This window comes from Pygocentrus nattereri, chromosome 1 (genome assembly GCF_015220715.1).
Source record: "Pygocentrus nattereri isolate fPygNat1 chromosome 1, fPygNat1.pri, whole genome shotgun sequence".
In the NCBI taxonomy this organism is placed as follows: domain Eukaryota; kingdom Metazoa; phylum Chordata; class Actinopteri; order Characiformes; family Serrasalmidae; genus Pygocentrus; species Pygocentrus nattereri.
In genome coordinates, this window is record NC_051211.1 from 31,922,888 (window position 1) to 31,950,024 (window position 27,137).

A 27,137-nucleotide genomic window follows, 5' to 3' on the forward strand; every position below is an offset into this window, starting at 1 on the left:
TGCCTCTGTCTTTTGTTTTTTTCCAAACTTTTTATTTGTCACTTAACATTGGGTCAAAAGGGATGCAAAAGAACATGACCTACAAAAACCTTTTTTTCCTCAACATGTATTTACATTTCATTTTCACTGCATAAAATTCATTGAAAATCTTAGGGATAACCACAGAATTACTGATTAACAGAACTTGGGATTGAGAACATTTACACACAGTCTATACCACAGTTGCAAACAGATGGAGGGGAAAAAAGCACAATACTGTACAAATGATAAAAGCACAATACTGTACAAATCATACAAGGCTTACTTCTGTATGCAAACAGGTGTGAGGTGAACACTCTTTAAAGCCAGTTCAGCCAGTGAACATTTCAAGGATTATTTTTCTAAACACACAAAGCTGGTCAGCATCAATCAGGATAGTTTATTGAAAATCGTTTGTGATCTAGGACTTGAAAGAGTTCTGATGTATGCAGTACTGTGCAGAAGTCTCAGGCTGCCAATAGAAGACTTCTCAGTAGTGTATGCTGTTGCCAGTAGAAACACTATAACATTAGAATAAATACAAAAACATGAATACAGTGAAATGCAACAAGAACATTGTTTTTTAGGAAGTTATTCTTTAGAAGAACACAGGTTGGGTTCCTGCACTCCAGGCACTGCACAGATTTGAATTCCATCAGCAGCACCTGATTTAACTTAATGAAGGATTGATCAGATTAACTAGGTATTTGATAGTAACTGTAAATGCTGAACTTCCTTGAGGAGAACTTTGAAAATGGTTTCTCATACGAGCTGAAGACTTTTGCACAGTACTGTATTTGGCTGTTTTCCCAGACTAAGATTCACCCAAACTCTAGGCTAAAAGAGAATGTCAGTGGGGAATCACCACCAGCATTGCTATGAACCCTAGCGTCTCACACTAGAGTTCATCACTGTCCACAGATAATGTAGTCCTAAACCCAGGCTTAATCAGGAATCAGGAAAAGAAGTTGGTGGGAAGCAACAAGAAATGAATGGAACTTTTTATTTTCTCATGTCACAGTTTAGGCCTTTGCTCAGTCTATGTGCTGCTGCACATGGGGATTGTCCACTGAAAGCCCTCTTTAATGTGTCTAAAAAAACATAACCCAGACTAGCACTCCATTTTTGTGGTAAAGACTACTTCACTCAACAGTTTAGGAACCCTGCATAAACACATGTTATAATGGACCTATTCATGCTCCACCCACAAACAGCTTCAGGCCACATAGTGGGTTGTTAGAAATGGAAGGTGTTATCAGCGCTATAACCGGCTTCTCCGCTGACGGTCACTGTGACAGGTAAAACAAGTTTCAAGTAAAAGATGGAATGTCTTTTAGAAGCTGTCTGTGTTTCCTCTACAGTGGCTAAAAGAATGTTTAATACAATCTGCCGTATGATTGTACTAACAAATCAGCCGAATCCCATAAGGAGAACAGCAGAAGTTAGCGTTATCATTTTAAATGAATCAGTGGAAAACATCTATAGTAACATTACACGAATGCTACAGGATTTCTATAAAAATCTTTCAGTAAATTCAGACAATTACTATAGCTTATTACCACAGTTGATACTACATAAGTACTAATCTTTTGATCACAAAAAATATTACAGATGTGTTATACAGAACTATAGCTCTCCATTTCTATAGTGCTGTATATTATTTCTCCCTCCATACATAAACACACTATGACTATTACTAAAAGATATTTTTGTAAAGGAACACAATTTAAATTTATATACTTCGATAACTTCATTAGGCGGAACAGGTTCTGTAACGTCCAACCTCATAAAAGCCTTGAAAGAACATTTGTGGGCGGAGCCTGGATAGAGACATAAAACAAATGGGAGGTAATCATGGGGCACTAGTGATTCCTAAGTCAAATCCTGGAAGCTCCATGCGATGCACATTTTATCTATATTCAATGCTTTAACACGCCTGACTCAACTCATGTAAGGCCAGATAATTAGCCAGTGAGTGCAGTCAGGTGTGTTAAACTGCGGAAATGTGCAAAGCACGAAGTCCACAAGACTGAGAAGCACAGTATTATAAACATGGATGGATGGGAGATCCACTTGGTTGTGAGCCTGACCCATAAGTAGAGAGTGACCGTGCTGGTGACTAAATTAAAGATGGTACATCGCTTGTTCCCTGAGAAACACTCATATTTCATCAAAAAAACACACTCAAACATGAGCATCACAAGAAAACTTTCAGCCTCACCAGTGTTTTTCTATTTTGTTTTTGCTTCATGCTGTTTGATGAAGAGTGATCACAGAACAGGCACTAACACCTTTTCAGATTAAATTTTCATTCAATTTGGACATTTTGGGGAGAATCTGTCAAGCAAGTCAAGATGAACTGGCATTGCTGACTACAAAGGAAACTAAAAAAAAAAAAAACTTTACAAAGTCATCACTTAGAAAAAGTCCTCGCTCTCTTGTTCCAAATTTCATATTTACAAAAAATCTGTTTAAGCAAAGAGGGAAGAAAACAACAAACCTCATTAGCAGGAAGCACAGAATGTAATATAAATCATTTTTCATGTCATAAAAATCAATAAGTTAACAGCCAACAACAACAACAAAAAACATTACATTTAAAACACTGAAAAAAGGAATACAAATTAGGCAGGAAACTACATCATTTCTCCCTGAGCTTTTATGCTCTCAACAAATGACTCTCACTTCTTACAGTCCTTAAAGTCTACAACCCAGCAGTATAAAGGCAGCACCGCCCACTGCACTCTAACAACAACTTTAATTTAACACCAGTGTAATAACTTTGTGCTTCATTTCTTCTCATTTTTCATCTTTATGGGAGCTTCATTATGGCCTTGATGGGCAATGCAAATTTTAAACCATTGCTAAAAGATGAACTACTAAAGTGAGCTGATGTCTACTGATATTCCAATGTAGGCCATAAGGTGACTAGCTTTGTGAGAGTGCTGCCTATTTATATATTAAAAAGAAATCTGTCAATAAACCAACCAATCAACACTTTACAATTATTGCTTCAGTTTCAGGGGATAGTGTCCGGCTTACAAAAATCTTCAGCACCATTTAGAAACCTCAAGACCAGTTCCCCCCCACACAAATTAGTTTAACTAAATTTGTGAGATTAGATACTTTTACACTCAGTCTTAGGACTGGTCTTTTTATTTTTTTTATTTTTTATTTTTTAAGTCCAGAATACTGGCCCTCAGTCTTTTAACCTCATCATTCACAGCCACAGACAGACAACTAAAGGTAGTTATCAAAGAGGAAAGATTGAGAAAGGGAGGGGAAAAAAGAGAAAAGCCCACAACTAGGCGATGAAAAAATACAAAAAGCTACCCTCAGCCCAAAAGCACCATTTTTTCACTTATGCTACACAACTTCATGGAGGTAGGAGAGGGGAGGGAAAACACTCTGACCAAGCTGAACGCTGACAAATCTACAAACTGTTATCTATAAAAGAGGTTTAGAGCTGGCTGAATGGAAAAAACAAACAGCTTTGGCCATAACAACACCCATAAGCCTATAAGTCTAACCACTGGAGTGGTCAGTCTCCATATTTATATCAGAAACATCGCACAGCCTCTATGCTTTGGAGACCCGTCCAGAAACTTTTGGCTATTTTTTTTTCCTATTTCAAACTTTTTGATTAAAATTTCCCTGCACTGTCTTATTTTTGAGGAAGTGTGAATGAATTTCATTCACTCCATATGAGCTGTGAAGCAGCATGCTAGTGCCATTCAAACATACCTTGTCGCCTTAAACATGCACAGTAACGAGTGCTGAGTGTCTGTTTGTGTGTGCGTGCGTGCATTAGGTAGAGTGAAAAGTGGTGTGTATGTGTGTGTGCGCATGTGTGTGTGTGGATGCTCTGGTCCCCCTGTTGCTACAGGAGCAGGCGTGTGTGTCTGCTCATCTTCAAGAGTTTCCCCAGCCTCTGCTTGGCAGTCGCCTTGCCTTTCTTAGGACGTTTTCCTGCAGAAACACCACAAAAACAACGGTGTAACTCATAAAGGCTTTTTGAAAAATAAACAATCATCAGAGTAGATAACAAAACTGTAATATAGTGTTTAGCCATCTCTGGGATACAGTGTCAACTGTCCCCCAGAAATATATGAACAACATTTTCAGTTAGCTAACTTCTGTTGGCTATTTAACGTTGTAACTCAGTGCAAAACAAAAGAAAGAAACATCTCCAAAGTTTGCTCCTCTGAGTAAACTATGTAAATCTTATTTTTGTCAAACTATCTGTAAAAGATTTCTAAACTAAGAGACAGGTTGTCACCTTTAGTGGCCTGGTTGCTGATGGGGCTGGGGTTGTGTGCATGTCTTTTGGAGGGATGAAGAGGAGGAGACAGTGAGCTTTCTCGGTATAAATACTCCTCTCTTGGGCTTCCTGATGCTCTGTCCGGGCTGCCAGCTTCATTGCTGCTGTTGCTGCTGGCCTGGGTGGACCACCAGGCCTCCTGAGAAACAGCACCCTCCTCTGGCACCTGCTGGCACATCAGCCCAGCCACAGACAATACACCCTGCAGGGCCTTCTCCGGGCTGGGTGAGGTAGGCCGTTCCCTGGCAGGGAGAAAGACATCTTTTTCAGGGACTAAAATACCATAGCAAACCAGCCCACCCCAGGTGTGACTGTTGGAAGTCTCTAGAATGTTTACCGCCATTTACATGGTTCATTAGGTTTGTTGGTTCTTTTACTAAAGAAATTTTACTTTTACAAATTCAAATGGCAAAATTACAATGATGGCATGTTGAAGTGTTCGAACGAATGAGGCCCTTTGGCTGAGAATTATGGTGTTTGTTGGATAACGTTGCTGTTTCTTTCAGGACAATGCTGTTTTGAGAGAATGATAGTGTATTACTGAAAATGTACAGGTGAATGATGGTGTACTGTTACTGAGAACCATGATGTTTGGTGGAGAACAGTGGTTTTTGTTGGAGAGCTTAGGTGTTAGCTGAGAGAATGTTGGGTTAGAATGGGTTTGGTATACTTAAGAGTGGGAGAACTATGATACCGTTTGAGTGGTTTGTGATGCTGGCTGTGTGACTGGCTTGTCACAAAGCTCCCTGAGCCTTTCCTCTTCCGTCTCATATGCCCTGCCTCAGCATCAGAGCTTCCTGAATCTGAAGAGTGCTTCTGCAGAGAATGAGGGACACAAAGAAAGGGAAAAACATTGTTAATAAAGCAACATTAAACAATTCAACTGAAAAAGAAACACTGATCTTAAGTGTCTAATGACTGGTAGGTTTAGCAGAGAAGGTTCTGCAATGTAATTTGTGGTGGCGAGTGCTATCCTCTATGCTGTTGCATGCTGGGGAAGCAGGCTGAGGGTGGCAGATGCCAACACTCAACAAATTGATCCGCAAGGCCGGTGATGTTGTGGGTGTGGAGCTGGACTCGCTGACGGCCGTGTCGGAGAAGAGGACGCTGTCTAAACTGCAGGCCATTATGAACAATGGCTCCCACCCACTCTACAACACGGTGATGAGACACAAGAGCTCATTCAGCTCAAGACTCATCGTACCAAAATGCACCACAGAGCGCCACAGGAAGTCATTCTTACCTGTGGCCATCAAACTCTATAACTCCTCCCTCAGTGTGTGATTCACAAAACTCAATACGAAACTGTTCATATGTGCAATAACAACAACTGTGTGTGCAATAACTCAGAGGGACACTAACTTAATTTAAATAATTTAAATGATTGTAACTGCTTCATACCTGATGTTTCATATTACTATCACAATCACCGCCACCTTACTGTATTCTCAAGTACTTAAATCTGGTGTACATACTGTAAATTCTCTATATTGTCTTAAATTATTAGTAAAGTGTTTATTTTTACATAAATGGCTGCAACTGTAACAACTGCAATTTCCCCCTGGGATCAATGAAGGAATCTGAATCTGAATCTGAATTTAATGTAATTATTTTTCATTATTCGTATTATTATTACTTTTATGTACAAGGAATTTGACTGGGCGATTTCCATTGGAATAAAGTATTATTAAAATGCTAGTGTGTGCCTCCTGTCATGCTAACTGTACCTCCACACTGGCTGCAACCTCTTCACCTGACTCCAGATCTGATCCTGATCCCAGCAGCTCTGTCCTGAGTTCTGTTCAAAAAAGAAGAAAAGGCGTAAATAATGGCAAAAACAGAGCTTTCTGCAAGTTCTACGCTGAATCAGAATACTCCGAATTTAGCAATGTTTATAGCCACTACATCTTTTGTTTTCCTTCAAGTGTGGACCAAAGAAGTGTCTTAATGACCAAAACTAGAATTTAACAGTGACTCACTATGATTGGTGGCTTTTTTGTGACCCACAGTGCACTGCATCTCTAATCCTGCCTCACTCTCTGTTTTCACTCTCTCTTGTTGGCATGGTGATGATTTTTCTGTCTTGACCTGGTGCGGTTGGCATGGTGATGTCTTGTGTCTCTCGTGTTTCAGCACTCCTTTGCCAAGACGCCGCCTTTCGCTATGAGGAGGACACACACAGCAGATTAGAGGATAGCACAGACTAGTACAGCTGCAGTACGAAACATCTGAGCTTACATCCAATAAAACATAAGAGCTAATTCAAGATTCTGATACATCTGGAAAGTTATTAGTCTGTTTGGTTCTTTAAGGCTCTTGCCAGCACTGAGACGTGCATACAGAACCTTACCGCATGATTCGGCCGTTACACAGTACCAAACGCAAGGCGTTGTCATGACTACTCTTCATTGTTACAGCAGATGTCGCAAATATCTTCTTGAACTTTCTGTTCATCTTGGAGGTGACGCCTGAGCCATGCTGAGAACAGATAAACAGGAAAATTATTTTTGACAATATATGCAACTATGCATAGATTCCAATAGTAATCAAACACACTGGGCTATCATATTAAGATTATTGTGAAAACTAACTCGGGAGATCTCTACTACAAGTTAATCTCAAAAATAGCCTTGAGTGGGTGATTCAGTTTAAATCAATGACAAATAAGCAAATGCACAAAGACAGAAGATGACAGAAGGCATAATGGTAAATACTGTCTTTGGGTGTCATGATTAAAGTAGTTCCAAGTTCCCTAATGAAGATTAAAAACTAATACTGGTATTTGTAATGCACAGATACAATGTAAATACAATGCATTACACTGCCTTAGGCTAAATGCATACTAACTTTTTATGCTCAATACTTCTACAGCCATAAAAAAGGTTAATGTGTTGTTGCTCCATGACATTTTAAACAGAGTTTATGAAGGATATGGCAGGAAATGGCCATTGATTTATTTTTAAAAAGTGCTCTATAATGTTCAAACAATCCACACAGTCTTTCTGACAGATTGCTACAGACTACAGGAAGTGTTGGGGTGATATGGTTTCTATTATTTTACTTCAGCATAAAAGAAAAAAAACTGCTTTTTGCAGTCTGAACTTTCTCTGAATAGTAGGATGAAATGGCTGAAAGCATAAACGTTTGTTTGGTTGATTCATCGCACAACAGATTAGATTCAGCCCCGGTCTAAAGCATGCTGCGCTCTCACTTCATCCAGAGGACCGACCTCTAGTCTCCGAAGGACCTCTCGGGTGTGCAACTCCAGGATGTCCAGGTTCGAGGGAGATTTGGAGCTGTGCTGATGATGGCGATGGTGGCGATGATGATGATGGTGGCGATGATGGTCCCGAAGCCTTCGAGCTGCCCGTCTTGCCTGGCACTGTCTCTCCAGAGTGGAGCGAGTGGACAAATACTCTGTGATTCCCTGAGATTTCACTGACTTACTTGGGTCCTCCTGTAAAGTAGATGTCCAGAAGTATTATTATTGAGGAAAAAAAAAAAGATTCCCCATTATAACTGGGGGAAATATTTACACAGTAGTTGAATACAGAAGATAAAAAAACTTTTTTTTGTGTTTGTAAATCTACAGGATTCACCACTCAATGAAACAACATCTATTCATAACTATTTTGTAGAATGTATACACATTTAAGACTGTAGCAACATCAAATGCAAAATGTACAATAACTGTCAGAAATTTCAATATTCTAATGTACAATATGATGTATGAGCATTTTACGTTACATAATTGTTTTAATTTAGCCTTTTTCTTTCAGTGTGGAATACTATAATCAGTCTGTACTAGACTATAATCACTGTGCATTAGACACACTCCTTTCAACACTTTGTAATGACTATAGTATTCCCAAGTTTGTTTTACCTCTAGGTGGCGTATCTCCTTGGTTAGCTCCTTGATGAGTAGGGTGGGCTTAATGTTATCTGGAACCTCACTGTTTGGTTCTGTTAACTGAGAGAGAGAGAGAGAGAGAGAGAGAGAGAGAGAGAGAGAGAGAGAGAGAGATAAGTGGAAGAGGAACAAAACAGGAAAAGAAAGTCACAGAAGAGAAAGAATGGAAAAAAAAGAAAAAACGTGACAAGTGAGAGAAACAAGGGGAGAATTAGAAAGAAAGAGAAACAAAAATATATGATTGATACAGAAAGAGATAAAAGAGTGAGAGAAAGTAAGAAATAGAAAGACAAAAAAGGAAAACATGAAAGAGTGGAAGAAAAAGAATGAGAGGGTTTCGTGCAGTTCCTGGTTCATGAAACAGTGATGGAAAGTCATGAACAAACTCAGTTACACTTTAAAAACATACTTTTTAGAGGTACTACTTGTAAAACTGCATAGTGACCTCAACAGTACAATGAATATTAGCCTACTTAAATTCTCAAGGGGTTCAGAGCTGACCCAAAAGGTTGCAAACTCCTGCTCTAACTGAATTTGTGTTATATGTTTTTTTCCCAAGCTGAAGTGATGTGTCCATTTAGCTCTCTTACCTCCCTCCTTAGCCAGGTCTTCAGTGCAGAGATTAAAGCTTTCACTCCTTCCACCAAATACTCCTGAGGGTGGCACTTATCCTCCCGCAACTCTGCACAGGACAAAGACCGTAGAGGTTGAAATGACAGCCGTTTTCACTGATCAGTGCTGCACCACTCATACATTCAAGGGCCAGTTTAAGGAATGTGACAGAAAAAAGCTCTCCAAAACACTGATTTATGACTTACTATAGAGCTTGTGAAGGAACAGTTTGTCCAACAATCTGATTTACCCAGTTTTCCTACGTATGCCAAATGTAGTAAGAAACAGAGGCTTATACCCTACCAATTAGCACTATGGCATAAATCACAGACTTGCCTCAAGCAGTGCAGAGTTGTTAAGCAAGTGTTTGAGATTTATTTATGTGATTTCTGACACTGGATGATATTTTGATTTATAAGTATAGACATGATTCAGATTTAGGATGACCACTACTACTGTTTTTTCAGCTATGTGATGTACCTTTGCCCATTTTAATTGGTAGTGTATAAGCTCCCACTAGCAGATTAGCTACATAAGCCTTGTAGCTCTAGTGCCAAACTAAAAGACTAAAATTTGGTCTTGGCTGATCAACTGCATACGAGGTAAAGGGCAAATTTGTATAATTTAGTTATTCCCCAAAATATTCCTTTGAATGGAAAACTGAACACATTTCAGTCAAAACAGAGCAAACTGAGCCTTCAAGAATGTAGACTATTCTCTACCCCTTACCTTTCAGTGTCTCTAGAAGGTTTTTGGCCACATACCAGGAGATGGCCTCAAAATAAGGAAACTTAAAAAGTTCTGGAGTCTTCAGCCGTCGCTCCATCTCATAACACCTGAAACAAGAAAACAATGTATTAGAGCAGTCTGAATCTTGTCCAACGGAGCAAAGAAATGTTTTATGAAATGCAGCATAGTAATACTGGTTCACCTACAGTCAAATGCTCATTATTACTGATAATGCTCTGGTATCAATAAATGAAAGCTAAGACAATTCAAAAACAAATAAATGAAATACCTGAGCTGCATGCCTATGTTTAAGTTGTGTAGGAAGTTCCCTCCAAATGCCATGCAGTCCTGAGAGGTGAGCACAGCATGGATCCAACCTACAGGGGGCAGCAGAGACAACATAAATAAACATGACATCAAGTGGAACATGCAGAGGAGTCTTGCGGCCATCAGGTCTACGTCACTATCTGGCTGAAGTGTGTATTGGGCTTGGAGTGCAGACGCATTGATAAACACAAAATCTCTGCTCAGTCAGAGTGCTATTATTGTTCATGACAAAAACCAGGCAAGGGTAAAAACAAACAGTCATGCATGAGTGGTTCCCTGTTTTACGTTCATCCACCCTGTGGTCAATTTAAATCACATGGTACAACAAGCATACAGTGCTGCACAAAAGTCTTAAAACACTGCCAGCGAATGTGCACTTTTGCTTATAAAATCACCATATATAATTAGAATACACACAAATAGATATAAATAACTATAAATCAAAAACAGCTGATATCTTGTGAGCTAGTTTGAAGAATTTCAAATGCTGGGCACCATCACAAAGATCTGTTAAAGTTCATCACCGGCAAATAGATAAATTATTATTTGTATTTTCTTATAAAATACGTGTTTTTCAGAGCAAATAAATATTTAATGATCAGACTTTTTTTAAAATCTTATTTTCTCATGTGCCTAAAACATTTGCATACACACACACACACACAAATATACCTACATATATCTATACATGTATATAAATGAATAAATTGACGTCAAACAATTAAAATAATTGGCAACACTTTATTTTGAGTTGTGCTTTTAGATGACACAAATGTTCAACAGACTCTCAGTAACATGTGAAAAGCATATGAGGGTTAGGATTAGGTTGTGTTGAGGTTAAGGTTAGAGTTAGGATTAGGACCAGGGTTACGGTTCGGGTTTTGGGTAAGGTTAAGTTTTGTGCAATGGAAGTAACATATTAACAGAACATCTACACTTACACTTACAATGTAAGTAATGTATCAACAGCACATCACGGCACAGATATTTACTTCAAAGTATTCAAACATTTCACTACTGCTATGTCACTGATGTGTTGTTGATGTGTCACTAATAATCTGTTAAGAGTTTATTAGTAACTACAAAGGACCACTCCAAATAAATCTTTTAATTATACTATTAGCAACAGAGCCATCAATTAAACATGTGATTTAAAAACTATTTGAATATGGATTTACAGTGGCAGACTCATAGTACCATATGAGAGCGTGAGTAGGTGGGCATCAGCCTACATTATTATGGATGGTTTGAAGGGTCAAATTAGGAAACTGAGTATAACCAAGGTAGACACTGCCTGCTGCATATTACCTGGTGGCCACAACCTTTTACATTTTGGACACTAAAAAAAGTAGAGCTTGTAGCCTAAGTGACTTTTTTGCATTATATATGCCTGGGTTTGAAGGGGTTAATTGCAGAGAAACATTACCATTTACTTACAACTGTCTATCATGTGAACAACAAACCTCTGACAATTTTACACTGACTTTGTGTTCTTTTCTTTTCATGGGCTTTAGCACATTCATTTCAACTCTGCACTAAAGCCTGAGTGGTTCCTTGCACTGCAAGCATGACCATCCACTGCTAGATAAGGAAAGCTCCTATCTGCTGCTGAGTCTGTATGTTGGGTTTACTACGTAAGGAAAAGTTGCACAGAGGAAATACTTTGATTTTAATCACATTCTTTAAAGCGTACCGGCTTGGCACTGGCTGTATCTGTGTTGTGCTGGTGTTTACATTGTTGCCAGGCAAAAGCCTCTTGCCTAACATTCCCTCTGCAGCAAAAGTGTTGCTGCTGTTCAAATGCTGAGCCTTGATTTTCCTGGCCACTACTCTAGGAAACTGTCAAAATTATTCTCCTCGTAGTATGCTGATGTGTTTTTCTACAAAAGCACATGAGCTGCTTTTTCCAAACGGAGGTTAACTGAGGCTGTGTTAGGACGGGATTACTTTTCCACAAGGAGGTGGGCTAATGTAAATTTACCCATGTTTCTAAGTGATTTTAGTCCTATCAGAATGCCCTATCAGTAATTTTTACACTCTTAGAAATAAAGGTACACAACGGTCACTGGGGCAGTACCCCTCTTGTCACTGAAGTGGTACCGCAAGGGTACATCTTGGTATGTTAAGTCAGGGAACATAACTGTACCATAATGCACTGAAAATTCTATTCTCTCTTGCTCTGTTACTCTCTGTCTCTCTCTCTCTGTCTCTCTCTCTCTCTGTCTCTCTCTCTCTGTCTCTCTCTCTCTGTCTCTCTCTCTCTGTCTCTCTCTCTCTCTCTGTCTCTCTCTCTCTGTCTCTCTCTCTCTGTCTCTCTCTGTCTCTCTCTCTGTCTCTCTCTCTGTCTCTCTCTGTCTCTCTCTCTCTCTCTGTCTCTCTCTCTCTCTCTGTCTCTCTCTCTCTCTCTCTGTCTCTCATGTTGCTACACCCAGTAAGTGTTAAACACAGAGATCTCACTTGTATGAAAAGTATTAAAAAATGTGTACACATCAAGCCACGTGCAGGAGTGATTCTTACCTGTAGGGAGAAGTATAGTAGTCCCTTGCTTCACCACACACTTATAGCACTTGTCCACCTTTTCCCCAAAGAACACCTCACTCTGATTGGGCGACGAGCTCCAGGACTCGTATAGTGCAAGGTTAGCCTTAGTCGGCTTAATCAAGTAGAAAATTTTCTCTCCCTATACAATGAAGAAGACAAAACATCATAACTTCATTTTTTGCACTCTCTTGGTGTAACACTTCAGTGATTGGCAAAGTGTTTTTTTTTCTAACTTGCTCATAAAAATGGAAACTAAAAATAAAAAAATTGCATTGTTCCAGGTTTGGCTGTAAACGACTTTATTAAAGTGCATCCCCTACTTCAACAATGCCATTTACGTATGGAGTATAGGTCTTCATGGTCTCACCCAGAGAACGTGGTACCAGACTGAAGTTCCTCCAAAATCAATGTGGAAGTCCGTGTAGCTGTCCTTCACACCCATCAGACAGTACTTCTGAACAAATGGTTTGGGGAAGAAAGAGTCATCTGGCCAGTAATTCTCCACCCAGGACATTTTACAAACGATATCAGGAACCTCCACCAACTCAGCCATCCTGCACAGAGGAGAGGAGAACAAGCAAGCATTTTAAATAATAAATAAATATTAAATTCAGTCAATTAAGATAAACTAGTGTATAACCTAATACCATATTATACAACAGCGACTATATTCAAACACTTATATTTTCATAGACTTAGATTTGTGGTGAAACTTCATTTATTAATATTTATCTTGTTTGAGAGCACTTTGTTAGCTTTTAAAAAGGTTCTATGGGAATAAAATGTATTACTACTTCTACTACTACTAGTACTATTATTATTATTATTATTGTTACTAACTATTTACGAAGGTAATGCATGAATATAGTTGCATGCAAACATTTGAACACCTCAAATGACAAAGAGGACACATTCTGCAAATGTGTGTTCTAAATGTGTTAAGCTATTTTCACTCAGAAAACCAATGAAACATTTCAACACAAACAATTCCATACAACTGTATGTATGTACATTCTGTTGTACTAAGTAGCTTTAATATTACTTGACATTTAGAGAGAGAAGAAAGACCATGAACTGTCTCTGGATCGCTTTGTTATGATTTTAGTCATTTCTCGAAACGACAGACTTACTTAGTATCAGAGAACTCCAGGCTGATGAGGTTTAGCACTTTTGGCCGTTCAGGCTGGTAATAATACTTCACAAACTCCCTTAGTTTCATCTTACTGTCTGCTTGTCTGGCAACATCAATCACATCAACGACTTTGTCTCCACCTGGGTACAGTATAGGGAGGGAAAAAAAGGTACTGAGTGACAGACATATTTTAGAGCTGAATTACATGAGCTGACATAAGTCAGTCAACTTTTGCTTAAATGTTTGACACCTTTTCAGGTTTTCTTTGTCTGCAACACCTTACCATATTAAGCCTAAAACAGGTATATTTAGATGAGAACAATATCACGTAAATATTAGTGGCAGTATTAGTGACTGTGTTGGTTAGGAGTCTCCTTGTTGTGATGTCAGCCTTTCAGTTGTTTACAAACTCTTTTGTGGCAAAAGAGTTTCAGTGTGTGCTTTTAACAACAGTTATTACAGAAGACACATACAAAATACAAAACCTGCTCTTCATACCAAGAAAGACACTTTGATGAACATGAAGCTAAGCGCTAAAGATACAATATGCATACGCTTGAACACCCCTGGTCATCCTTATTAATTTAGTAAGTGAATGCACTTCTGCATATTATAATACACAATTACTGTTTATTTGTTTATTTGATGTAACATTTGATGTACATTTAACCAGTGCAAAGCTTATGGCTCATGTTTTATATTTTTCCAATACATTAATCACATAAAACTGTACACAAAAAATTGCAGGAAAATGCCATTATTAAGTTTGGCCTGTGTAGAGGAGATGCTAACTTATTTTCACTTAGATAACAAAACATGGAATTTTAGAGGTCTTCAATTTTTTTTACATAAAACTCCAAATCCAAAGGATGAGCAAATAGCTTTTGCTTTATGATAACTAAAACTTTGCATTTATTCTTTTCTTTTCAAAAGTAAAGTAACTTAAAATCTAATAGTCCTCAGAAAAATTAAAGAATTAAAAAAAAAATGCTCAAATCCTCTTGGCTGGAGCTGAGTCAGCATATTCATTTTAAGACGTTTGCAGAACCACATCACAATTGCCACAAAGAGACGGAAACAGCACCACACAACTATATATATACACGCACGCACACACACGCACACACACACACGCACACACACACACAGCTGGTCAACGTCTGATGACAAGGAACAGCTGGATGCAAAAGATTCATTTGACTCTCACAAACACAATTACAATTGCAAAGCAGAGATTATGAAATTTTACCACCGATTCCAAATTCTTTATAACCAAGTTGCCCCATGAACAACTTTTAAATCAAGTTTGATTTTTTAACCTGAAGCTTGCAGTGTGTAGGTTAAATGCACTAGCAAATTTTCAGTGCTTTCTATTAGCATAAAAATAACACACAATAAAAAAAAACACATTTAAATACCATTTTTAAATTTATATTCCAGTCAAAAATGCTAAATTATTCATTTTCATGTGATGTCTGAAATGAGATTAGATATAAGACAATTGCATACGGAAGTGGAACGTCACAGTGAACAAACAGAGGTTCCCCAAAATTATTAAAAGAAGCAGAAAAAAATGGGGCTCCTAACAACAGTGCAAGATCTGGTAGACCACTAAAACTGCCATCATAAAAAAAATCACTTAAAGCTTTTATCTTTGAGAGAGAAGATTAAGCTTCACTCTTGCTTCAGATCTGGAAAAATCCACACTTTTGCACAATACTCTACACTGTAAAAATGGTTTGTCATTTCAATCTAGAAAAAACTTCAAGTGATAAGTAAATTAACTAGATTTATTAAACAAACAAATTCTTGGAATGAAGTGTATACTGAACGTAAGAAGTAACTGGCCATTTAGGACAATGAGTCATGTATAATTACGCTATGGTATGGTAATACTTCAGACAGTTAGAAGGAATACTAGTCAAACAAGCAATTCAGTGGAACAAAGACAATAATACTAAGGCCTTTTAGATTAACTTTCAAAGATTAAGCTTGACAGTTCTACAAATATTTGCATTGCTGCCACAAAGTCCACAAATATAAACACCCCTAGATATAAGCATGTATTGTTCATCCTTTGCACATGTGTTTTTGACGCATCAAGCAAGATTAGGGGGCACAGTTCACAGCTGTCTGGTTCTTTTTTTTTATGCCCACCACACACACACACACACACACACACACACACACACACACACACACACACACACACACACAGGGTTAGTGTAGCTGGCCTATTGTTTTTACTCAATCATCAGAGAATATGATCTCCTCTGAGTGGTCCCCATGTCTCACACACATCCCTCACAACACCTGTTCTCATTAAAATGAGCTCAGGGTTAAAGCTCATTGGTGTGTGAGTGGAGTATTTGTAATCTGAGCTGTCTGATGATCAGCTCTGAAACAGGAGAGGAGAGATAATAGAGCTTTAAAACAGGAGGGAGACTAGCCAAGCAGTAAACACATTCAGTCTGTCCAGCAACCCGGGAGCCAGTCTCAACCTCAGAAGGTGGGGGGAAAAAGTATATATGAGGCCAACTTGTCTTTAAAGGTTATATAAATGCATATGCAATTTATCAGTGGCTTCTAAGTCATTATAAAACAACTTTGCCTAATGTATATTTTTGTTGTAGCTCACCTACTGGTGCACTGACTGAAATTTAGTTTAATGAAAACAGTTCTTTTCAGCCTTTTCAGTGACATAAGCAGAAAAAGAGGTGCGAAACTAGGATTAAAAAAATCTTAACTTTAAATAGTGCTGTTTGTTTATATCCAATCAGAAAAAAATACACCTTAAAGCCTATTCACACTACGTTTTCGTTGGATTATAACCTTCACATCAAATACAATGTTTTTTTTTTTTAAAAAACACTTGCAGGAAAAAACGGATTAATACAAGCACCAATACACACACATACACACGCCTTACCCACATACTGCTCCACTTCTCTGACGGAGAATGACGGTGGGGGGAGTCTGAGTCCCAGGCCCTCCAGATCTGGGAGCACTATTGGGTAGTGGAAGCCATCCGCCTCCAAGTAACGCTGGGTCACCTGACTGCCTTGCATCTTCACCACAATCTCATCCGCACTGCAGGAGAACAGAGACGAGAAGGTATTACAAACACAACTATAAAGACACATATACGAAGCCCTGTGCTGCAGTATTCAGTGTTCAGTCTAATGATGCATCACATATTCACTAGTGCACTTCACGAATCACACTGACACAGAGTTTTTGTCATTCTGACTGACTGTAATACACTACAGGAAAGACAGGGGGTGATGTGGCTTCTAAGATAAAATCTTTTGTTGCACAAACATAAATTCTAATAATTATGGCAACAATAAAGGGAGAGGAACTGAAGATGGCAGATCTGTCAGCTCGCAGATTAGATCAGTCAGATGATAGATTAGTCAGGTAACAATGCTAGTTGCATTAATCAATAACAAAAATTATACTGGCATATTCTTGCAGATAGCAATCCACTTCAGGAAGTGCATGAGGTGCTATCAATCCAGCCAGCACTGTTCTATGTATACATAACTTCATATATACATCAACTTGTCACTACTTGTAATAAAAATGCACTACAAAAACCCAGAAGATGGATCATCAGTGTTAACTCCACATATCTACAGGCTGAAATTCAACTGCTTTTTTTTTCAAATGTTAGAATAATTTATATAATCCAACATAATATTGTTCAATAAAGTATTAGGCCATTTTTAGACACAATGTAATTAGCAGGCTATTTTTTTTAAATGGAAAAAGGTTTCAACACTGTAAATAATTCTTCCAGTTACATATGTGCATTCAGTGTTTCCTAAACATAAACATTTGAAACATGCAACACATGCAGTAATTTATTTTTCATTCATTCATTCATAAACCCTCACACATCCTGATTCAAGTGTTATGTCTCACCTTCCCACGAGTTTGCTCTTATTTCACACCAAACACACCCGAAAAGGGCAACACAGTTACATGATGACACAATAAACAGATTCGGGTGTGACTACTGTGAAACTGAGTAAACACTGTTTGTGCAAAGACACATTCATTTAATAAGAATTACATTAACTCATTAAAAATGAAATGCAGTAAGAGTGGAATGGACTGAAACATTGAGGATTATAACGGTCCACTCTAATGATTTATTTTAACTGGTGTTCCTCAGTATGCTGTGGTGACTTGTTTATTAGAGGTGTATCAGACATTTATCAGACACTGGGTAAAGTTTTGGCACCTGGGAAAAGTCCTGGCCTGGAGCTCCTGTACGAAGACAGCAGTTCCAGCCTGAACCGGGTGAGTGCCATCATCCAACTCTGTGTAATCGTGCCTATGCCAGTTATTACGCTTCTTCACTGAGAGACAGAGAAAACAAATATGAGTTTACACAAAACACACACACACACACACACACCATACATATGGGAAATGGGTAAATGAAATGATAAGTGTAAAAGAAAAAAGGAAAGGAATATGAAACAGTAAAAAGAGAAGGAAAAGGAAAATAAAAGGTAAGCAAAAGTAAAAGGGGAAAGGAAAAGGAAAGGTGTTAAAGGAAGAGTTAAAAGGGAGAGTGTAAAAGGAAAGGAAACAGAAAAGAAGAAAGCAAGGAAACAGAAGGTGTTTCTATTATGTAGAAAAAAAAACACCAACAAAACTGTTGGTGCTGTTACAAACACCTGTTCAAACCAGAGGCACATAAATGTAACTCACTGCGTGAGGGTCCGTGGATGGGTTTACAGTTGGGGCAGTGGTAGAGGTCAATATCAGCAGCATGGTGCTCCTCCACCTGAACACAGCTAAAACAAAAAAACAACAGCACAGTCAGTCTCAAACACACAGCATGTGGAAGTGATTTCAAATTTAACCCCTTAAACTGAAGGCTAATATTTCATTCAGTTATTAAATAGAAAGCTTATTATCCAGTACTTGCCAGGGATGTAACAATTTCACTACTTTGTAAATAGCTCCTCTAGTTGCATTTATGCATTCACTATATCTTTCAACAATAATTCTGAACTGCATCAAAGTAGTTAAGATCAAACTGAATGATTTAATGAACAGCCTTCAAATGGAGGGCATTTCCTAGATTAACGCCAGTAATGATAATCAAAGCAAAAAAGTGAGAGAATTAATTTCTCAAGCTTGTGCACCTTAAATCAGAAAACTGCCATAAAGTTTTGAAATGCTGCCATTACTTAGAACACAAAACAATGACGCCCAAAACACCCGCTGAAACATCCTGATGACGCTGTTTCTGTGGAGATCCGTCATGGCTGAGTGTCATAAATTGCCTCCCATCCCAGTACAACGACATGCCAAGCCACAACCTCCAACTCCCTGTCACACACACTCTTAAGGTTCACAGCAGAGCTGCTGTAGAAAATGCGTGGGCTCAGGTCTGGTTGTGTTCTGACAGGCTTACAAAGAGAAACTTACTGCAGACCAGAAACCTGTGCTGACAGCTTCTCAACACAAACACACACACGTAATACTGTGTCTAATACTTCTGTCTTAACACTCTGACTACAAACTTATTTGTCAAACAACAAATAAAAGTTCAACAAACTGACGGTGTTTTCACACTTGGGCTGTGTGGTCTCAGATTGATGAGTAGGGCTACAGTTAAGACCATCTTGGTTGAGTCTGAAAGCGCTGAAATGTCAGCTGTTCTGACATTAGCAAAAACAAGAGGGAAACTGTCAGGGCCATCTAGGGTTTCAGAAAAGGCCCAATCATTTTTTGGAACTGAAAAATACATGTCTATAAGTTTTAGTCCATTTTTATTCAATATAGGCCTGCTTGTATTTAAACTACGCAAGTGTTACAGTACTACTCGTTTCACCGTTAAGTTCTGGATGAAAAGAAAGGGGTTTAATTCTTGTTTGCGTTTTTCTCTGTAGTACCTTGGTAGATATAGTTAAGCATGCTCTTCTATTGGTTAGAACTGCAAGAGCTGAAGAGAAGGCTTAATTTGTGAGAATAACTATCAGCATAATTACGAAGTGGCAGAAAAATGAACCGATGACGCTTTGATTTAAAAATGGGCGGGACCAAATTTGCACACACACCAAAAAAAAAAATCACTCTAGGCCTTCTGGAAATCCTAGTGTCACTGACTGCATAAGAATGGCAGTCTAATCAGTGAAACAGCGATGGCAGCTCTGGACCAGGCCTCTTTACTGAAAAAGTCACTGTGAACCTATAATACATATACATATCATATATAACATCGCAGTCCAAAACTCTCAAGAATAAAATCTTTTTACATTGATTTTCATTGAGAATTAACATTTTTGCACTCTCCTGTAAAGCTGCTATGTTTTTGTGGTCCAAAATTATTCAGGAAAACTGAGACCTGTAGACAGTAGCACTGGCATATTAAAGCAATAAGCCACTCAAGGCCATGATTAAAGCTGGGTACATCGCCATGGTTAAATCACCATAACACATTCTTCTCCAACCAGAAATTCTGATGCATCCCTAACAACATGTTTAATTCGTTATATATATACTTCGTTCTCTGCACTTCCATTTCATTCCTAGCTCAGTGTACCCAGTTACCTTTGTGGAAGTGCTACATGAGAGGTTATCTTCACTTTCTCTCTCACAGGCTGATAGAGGGTGGGCCTAATGATCTGTTACTGCGTTTTATGGGTGTTAAAAGCAGCAGGGTGCTCTAGTTGAAGAGCTGAATAGTGAGAGAGTGAGACTTTGAAGATGGGTTCAACTAGCTGCTGTCTGAGCTTTGATCTTTCCATCACTGCAGGAAATAGTGGCTGAGACAAAGCGGACGTATTGCCTTCACTCAGACACTTGCATAGCAAACGGCTGAGAATTCGACTACTGGATGAAACCAAAATGGGTAAACAGATCATAGCAGAGCTGCAACTAATGATCATTTTTAAAACTGACAAATCTATCAACTATTACACATTATTGTCTTCTTTGGTTCCTCTCTCGCCCTGTGATGGACTGGCAACCTGTCCATGGTGTATCCTTCCTTTCGCCCATGACAGCTCGGATAGGCTCCAAGCGGCTTAGAAGATCTGTTTGTGTCTGTGTGTGTGTGTGTGTGTGTGTGTGTGTCTGTGTGTGGTTCCTCTCTCTTTGGTGGTCCCTTCTGCTTGTCCACCTGGCATCATAGATGCCTTTTCCTAAATTTACTCATGTGGCTACCTACACTGCTTAAAAGAAGGCACAGACGATATAGACTGAAAAACACTTTTAATCTACTAGAAAAGTGTTTTCGCTATTGAAGTTATTTTAAATATTGAAGGTAAACAGTTACAAACACACTTCCATGAAGTCACTGTGAACATGGTCACAGTAACTCCAGACAAATTTGCTTAAAGGGCAGAACATCTGGGCACAGTACAGCTTAGACAGGAGCAGTCAGCTAGTTAACATAGTCTTATATGATGTTTGTGGCAGCCAAAGATTATTTCATTTTAAGTAAGACCTGTGTCCATGCTTATTTTATACAGCAGTGTGACATATAACTATAGTGTTTTATTTCACATCATACAAGGTACCTAAGGTTATGATGAGGGGATCTTACGTCAGTGGATGCACGTCAGTGAAACACAAAAGGCTGAACAGCCAGCAACTGTTTTTGCTGAATTTCCTTCAGGATCAATAAAGTACCTACCTACCTTCTTACCTACCTACTTACCTATCTACAACCACATGAAATTAGAAATAAGCTGGTTTTACAATTAGAGGATACCGTCACAGTATGATGGTACTTGGATGATCAATTAGTGACTCCGCACTAATAAGTTTTGTGCTAACTGTATGCTTAAATTATCACACCCTCATCTCAGACCATGTTGAATTAAATATGCAAAATGTTCTCAAATAGACTTGCTTATGTAGTTTCTGACACCATGAAACATAGTTATCTCTCAAAATGGACATAAGCAAAGCCAAAAACAGTAGTTTTATGGATAACAGTATGTTATACACTGTGTATTTGCCTCTGTATGAAGTTTGCGCAGTGCTAATTAGTGGGGTATGAGCTTCCTGTAGTTGCTAGCTTCATTAGCCTCATTGCTTCAGAGTAAAAGTAAAGAAGCAAACTTCTCACAACAAACAAGTCTTGGCTGATCAAATATATTTGGCGAAAGGAAGGAAACTGTGGACACTTTATAACTATTTATGCCTTGGCACAACAGCAACAGCGTTAGGTGAGAAACTGAGCTGCTGCGGTTCCATAACGAGTTATGTAATGACACAGCGGTCATAGACGGTGGAGTGCGTTGGATGGAGAATAACTTCCACTGCTTCCTCTAACTCATCTGTTCCCACTCCACATCCTGACCCATTACTCCCTGCTCCCTGAGGAGTGAGAGAGAATTAGAGGAAGAACAGCGTGATAATGGTCGGTCTGACAGATCAGGAGGGCCACATGGAAGAGCTCCAAGCAGGAAGGTCAGAGTGAGAGTTCTCCCATCCTCTGGAGATCTGGGTTAAGGCTGGTTTGTAAATCAGACAGTTCCTGTTCTAAAATCTGAAGCTGCTGTAAAATTCAATATTCAAACGTATGTTCTGTAATACTGTGCAAAGCTATTTATTAAAATGAATAAATAAACAAATGAACGAATTAACTTTCAGTTAAGTGTCCTACTGTGGCTGCACTATATAGATACAATGAGTACTGTGATTATATCGTTATTGCGACAAACCATCTGATATATTAAAAAACCTACTGATGTAGGAATTTACCAAATAAAGTACTTTCACTTACTATTTACTTACTACTTTTGGTATTTGAATGCAGCCTATCATAGTAAAGTGGGCAGGGAGGGGGCAGGGCTTATACTGAGGACACACCCACACTCAAATGACTGGGCTTTTTAGCTTGCAGGACAGAATATAACTCCAAATTGTTTTGTCTGCAACATATTACATCATTCACATCAGCACTGCTTGCCAGCTAAGCATCTGCACCCGCCATATTTTTTCCATTACATTTTTGCAGCAACTCATTTCTGATGATGTGACAAAGGGGCCCTGGTAGACCGTTCCTGAAAGACAATCGAGGAGCCTTAATAAGACAGTCCTACTGAGGACCCACCTTTCTCGCCTGCAGCCTTGTTTTTGGAAAACAGCTTCTGGGTACCGTTACTGCCCAACAACAGAAAAACATGTGGATCTGTGATTGGTCCAGATGCTCACAGCACAAACAAAAAACAACACACTGTCACTGTCAGATGACAGGTCCTTTGTATATCGCAGCCTTCCGAGATATCAGTATTGAAAAAAATCAACATCACAACAGCGATTCACAGACAATACTTTGCACAGTCCCAGCATTCAGGCACTATCAGGCCTCAAAGCTATTCACATTCCTGGCTTACTCACAAGAGATTTCACTTCTCCAATTCTGGCCAGTCCTGACGGCATATTCGCGAAAGCCACACAGACTCGGGAGCTCACCGTGACGCAAAAGGCAGCATGCGGGAAAACTAGATAGTCATTCTACTTCTTGCAAATTCACCACGTTTTCTCTTCCCCTGACCTCGTTGAGCACTCCCACTCAAAATTTTAATTATTCGCTTGGTGAAAAAAACAAATTCCTCCCCTCAGTCCAAATACAGTTGATCAGTCGAGCCAAAACAGGTAAGAGGACGTCGCTAAAACCAGTAGTAGCAGCCGTAGTCCATTGACTTAAACCTGCTAAAAACATAGTTAAAAAAATATTGCAATTAACTGAAGCCTCAGTGTTATTTCCTTAGTTAGCAGTCAAAAAGCACTAGAGTTAACACTACATTTTGTTTATCGCATTAACAGTTTATATTTTTCTTTCTATTTTAATGTTTTTCAGATTTTTTTTCTTATTTCTACTTTGCGTTGCATTGTTATGTATAAAATGTGCTACATAAATAAAGCTATTATTATTATTATTATTATTATTATTACTACAACAATCATAGTTCATCAGTTTAGATTTGTTCATCAATGGTTAAACAGTTGAAGAACCAGATTTTCTGTTTTTGATTCACAGATGTTTTGAATATACAACACACAGTAAATCAGCACGTCTAAACCAGCATGACAGAACAGGTTAGACAGTGAAGAGATGCAAATTAAATGGTTCAAGCATTTAGAGAAACTTCTACACAAGCATGTACATAAATGTATTCAAAAGCAGTCATCTGTTTTACCAATATCGAAACACCAATATCAAGAAAAGCCGCAACTTTTTATTATTTTAAATATTCAATATAGTCCATATATGAAAACTAAGCTGCCTATTCTTCATTCACTGTTTTTGAGCTGTCTTTTACATATGTCCACCTATTCAGTCCATAGCCTTCTGGCCCTGCACGCTCACACTGAAGGAATGTTTCAGCCCACACTGCTTCTGGAATGAGGCCCAGCAAATCAGAACAAAGATATTCACATATAATCACACTTAAATTTACACACTACACACATATCACACATTCAGATATTAGCGCTGAGCAATATGGTGATATTTGATCATTATCGTGATAAATCATGTCACGATATATGAGATATTATATCTTAGATATGATCAGTTCTTGAAGAACCCTAAAGGACACTTAACTACACATTTCACTATAAAGTGAGCATAATAATAATAATAATAATTATTATTATTATTATAGTTCATTATTATTATTAGCAGTATTGTTACTAATATAATTATTAATTATAATATTACGGCTGTTGTCATTATTAATTATAATGATCAGCGTAATGATAATAATAATATAGTGACGGAGAAGCGGCTTAGAAAATGGATGGATGGATGGATGGATATATGTGGCATTTACAACTTCTCTGTTGTCTATTAATTTTCAAATAAGCTAAATACAGTGATGCATAATGTGTTGTGAAAATGTCTTGAAGTATCGTAATATGATATTTTTGCCATATATCAGTTAAAGGCACAGTAACAAAAACAGCCCGTTTATTTCTAAGGGATATCGAGGGCTTTGTCATTACATTGTCATTACCATGTAAAAATGAACAAATAGGACTATTTTTGGCACAGAAAACTGCACTGATGTCATGTAAGGTCAAGGAAAAAATAAAATACAAAAAACCCCCACAGAATATGGGCCCTTTAAAGTAAAACTTGTCCACTCTAGTAGTTTAATTCAGCTGACTCACAGAGTGAGTGACCGCAATGAAACTAATGACCGCAAATTAAGGGGTTAAACTACAAACATCTGTAGATTACGACTAACAAAACCAGAACACAACCGAAGAAATACCTCTTATGCCCACTACAGGAGTTAAAACAGCTTCTGTCCAAAGATGCACACCTGTCTGACTAGCAAGACTTCACAAGAGCATGTCACCAAAAAGAAACAGCACATTACAGCAATAGCTGGGCTAATATACACACTAAACCAACATCACATGGCATTATATTCAGCTTAGAATTCAGAAACACATTAAAGAAACTAACCTCAGTTTAAAACGTATACCTCAATGTTTATTTCATAAGGGAATGTTTAAATATCCACTTGAAAGCCTTTAAAGAACTGGCCATTCAGAAAAGGCCAGTTTAAATGTCCGGTTTAAATGCCCCATTTAAATCCCCCCGGTTCAACGGCAGACCGGCTTTCATCTTTACAGCTGGCCACAACTTCCAAACTCAGCAGTCTGCCTGTCACAGTTTCGTGTACTAAACCACAGCTCCCTGTTTACACACACACGCTTGAGAAGTTATTGATTATCTGATATCGATAAACAGAGTCATTAACGTTACGCTACAGCACTGGAGCGGAATAACGGCGCTGTTGCCAACTGGGGTAACTAACCTACACTGCTTATCTAGCCACCTGAACACGATGGAAACTAGGTCAGACGTGATGTAAGAACATCAGCAGAACAGACGGACTCGTTAATACTGTGATAAATTTCCTCACTGAACTCTCGGGTGGTCTATCTGAACGGTAAGCTAGCGTTAGCTCGGCTAACTTGCGACATGACAGCCAGGCAGCTAAAGGGTAGCCTGGGTTCAGCTAACATTTTAATAAAACGAGACATGTCTGTTTCCAAAGATGTTGCTGCGTCGGTGAGGGATAAAATACACTGCTTACCTCCCGTGAAACCAGTCCTTACAAATGTCACATTCAATCATAAAGCGACTAACATCGTAGCGCTGCCGGCACACACAGTACAGCTGGGCAGCCGCCATCTTCTACTGTCCCCTTCTGCTGCCGAGGGCAGGTTTAAGGCTTACGAACAACGCCGAAGTAAGACGCAAAGGGACGAAGTGAAACGGAAAGTCCCGAAATAGTCAACAACGACGTGCGGAAATCGCAGTCCATATTTAGGTTCTTAAAAATAAATGAAGCTTTTTTAGGCATTTAGTGGCGTATGCAGTACGTCTCGTTTATTTGAATAATATAAGCATCGGCAAACAAAACACGTAGACGACAGATAAACGGTTATTGTCGAAGTGAAGCGGAAAATGCCGAAGTAAGCAGCTTTGACGTAAGGGAAAAGTATTCCACGTTACATCCTTAAAACAAAGTATTATTTTGGGCTGTTTTTGCTATCCAAGGCAAACCTGTTTTAAAGTTTGTCTTAATAACGAATCATTTATTTAATAATGTAAATGTGGTTAAGCCGCAAAGGATGATAGCAAACGATTATTGCCGGCGGAAAATCCGAAGCCGAGGGAAAACGCCGAAGTAAGACGGAAAATGCCGAAGTGAACAACAGCTACGTGCAGTACACGCAGTCCATGCCTTCTGAACAGAAACGAGTAGACATCAAAAAACTCATTTTTATTACGTTGTATCCCTCCCTATTAATTTCTGTCCCTGATTATAAACTAACTGTTACTTATATTATTAAAATTAATTATACCCTTTGTTGGGTAGCAAAAGAGTAATTTATTTCAGTGTCGTAAGCAAGTGAGCGTCTAATCTGTCTAGATGTGGAAGTGGCTGTTGTGACTTGTATTACTTCACAGACAACTAATTACGTCAAATGAAATGGTTATACTGACGTAAATCCAGCCCTTATTACAGGGTTTTATTATTTAGGGATGACATTCTGATCAGTACAAAAAAAAAATAAACATGTACTGTCCTGATAACGGGAGTCAATATGATTTAGCCCAACAACAGCACAGATTTACAACAAACGTCAACTGAATCACATTATGTTATGCAAACAGAGCGTGCTGGACGTGATGTACGTGCTGAGGAGCGCCGCCCCCTCCATCTGCACCCTGAGCCAAAATCACACATCAAGACGTATTAAAGCAGAATTAAGACCGCAGCATCACTTTTAAATCCAATTCAATGTGAAATTTAGAAAAAAAAGCAAAACTAATATACTAAAGATGAAAATGTAAATAATAAAAACAAAAACATTAAATGAATACAAATTTAATCAAAACGTTTACAAATAGTAAATTATATTACACATTAGGCGAAAAGATGATAGATTAATCACCAGAAAGAGAAAAGAAAAACTGGACAAAAACAAATAAAATGTACACACTTTTTTTGTCATTGAGTTGTGCCGCCATCTAGCGG

At 38.5% G+C, this 27,137-nt stretch overlaps 1 protein-coding gene across 1 annotated transcript; it reads right to left on the minus strand.

The window, feature by feature from the left end:
• Window positions 1-10: 10 nt before the first annotated feature.
• kdm7aa (lysine (K)-specific demethylase 7Aa) lies at window positions 11-25,858 on the minus strand. The gene is made up of 18 exons (XM_017707583.2): window positions 25,686-25,858; window positions 18,316-18,401; window positions 17,840-17,957; window positions 16,520-16,680; window positions 13,589-13,730; window positions 12,826-13,012; window positions 12,435-12,597; window positions 9,880-9,967; window positions 9,591-9,697; window positions 8,840-8,931; window positions 8,223-8,309; window positions 7,569-7,796; window positions 6,690-6,817; window positions 6,319-6,500; window positions 6,067-6,137; window positions 5,034-5,155; window positions 4,298-4,581; window positions 11-3,987 (listed from the first exon to the last, which is right to left on the minus strand). The coding sequence occupies exons 1-18, from the start codon at window positions 25,781-25,783 to the stop codon at window positions 3,899-3,901; spliced, it is 2,433 nt and encodes an 810-aa protein (XP_017563072.1). The 5' UTR covers window positions 25,784-25,858; the 3' UTR covers window positions 11-3,898.
• Between the last annotated feature and the right edge of the window lie 1,279 nt (window positions 25,859-27,137).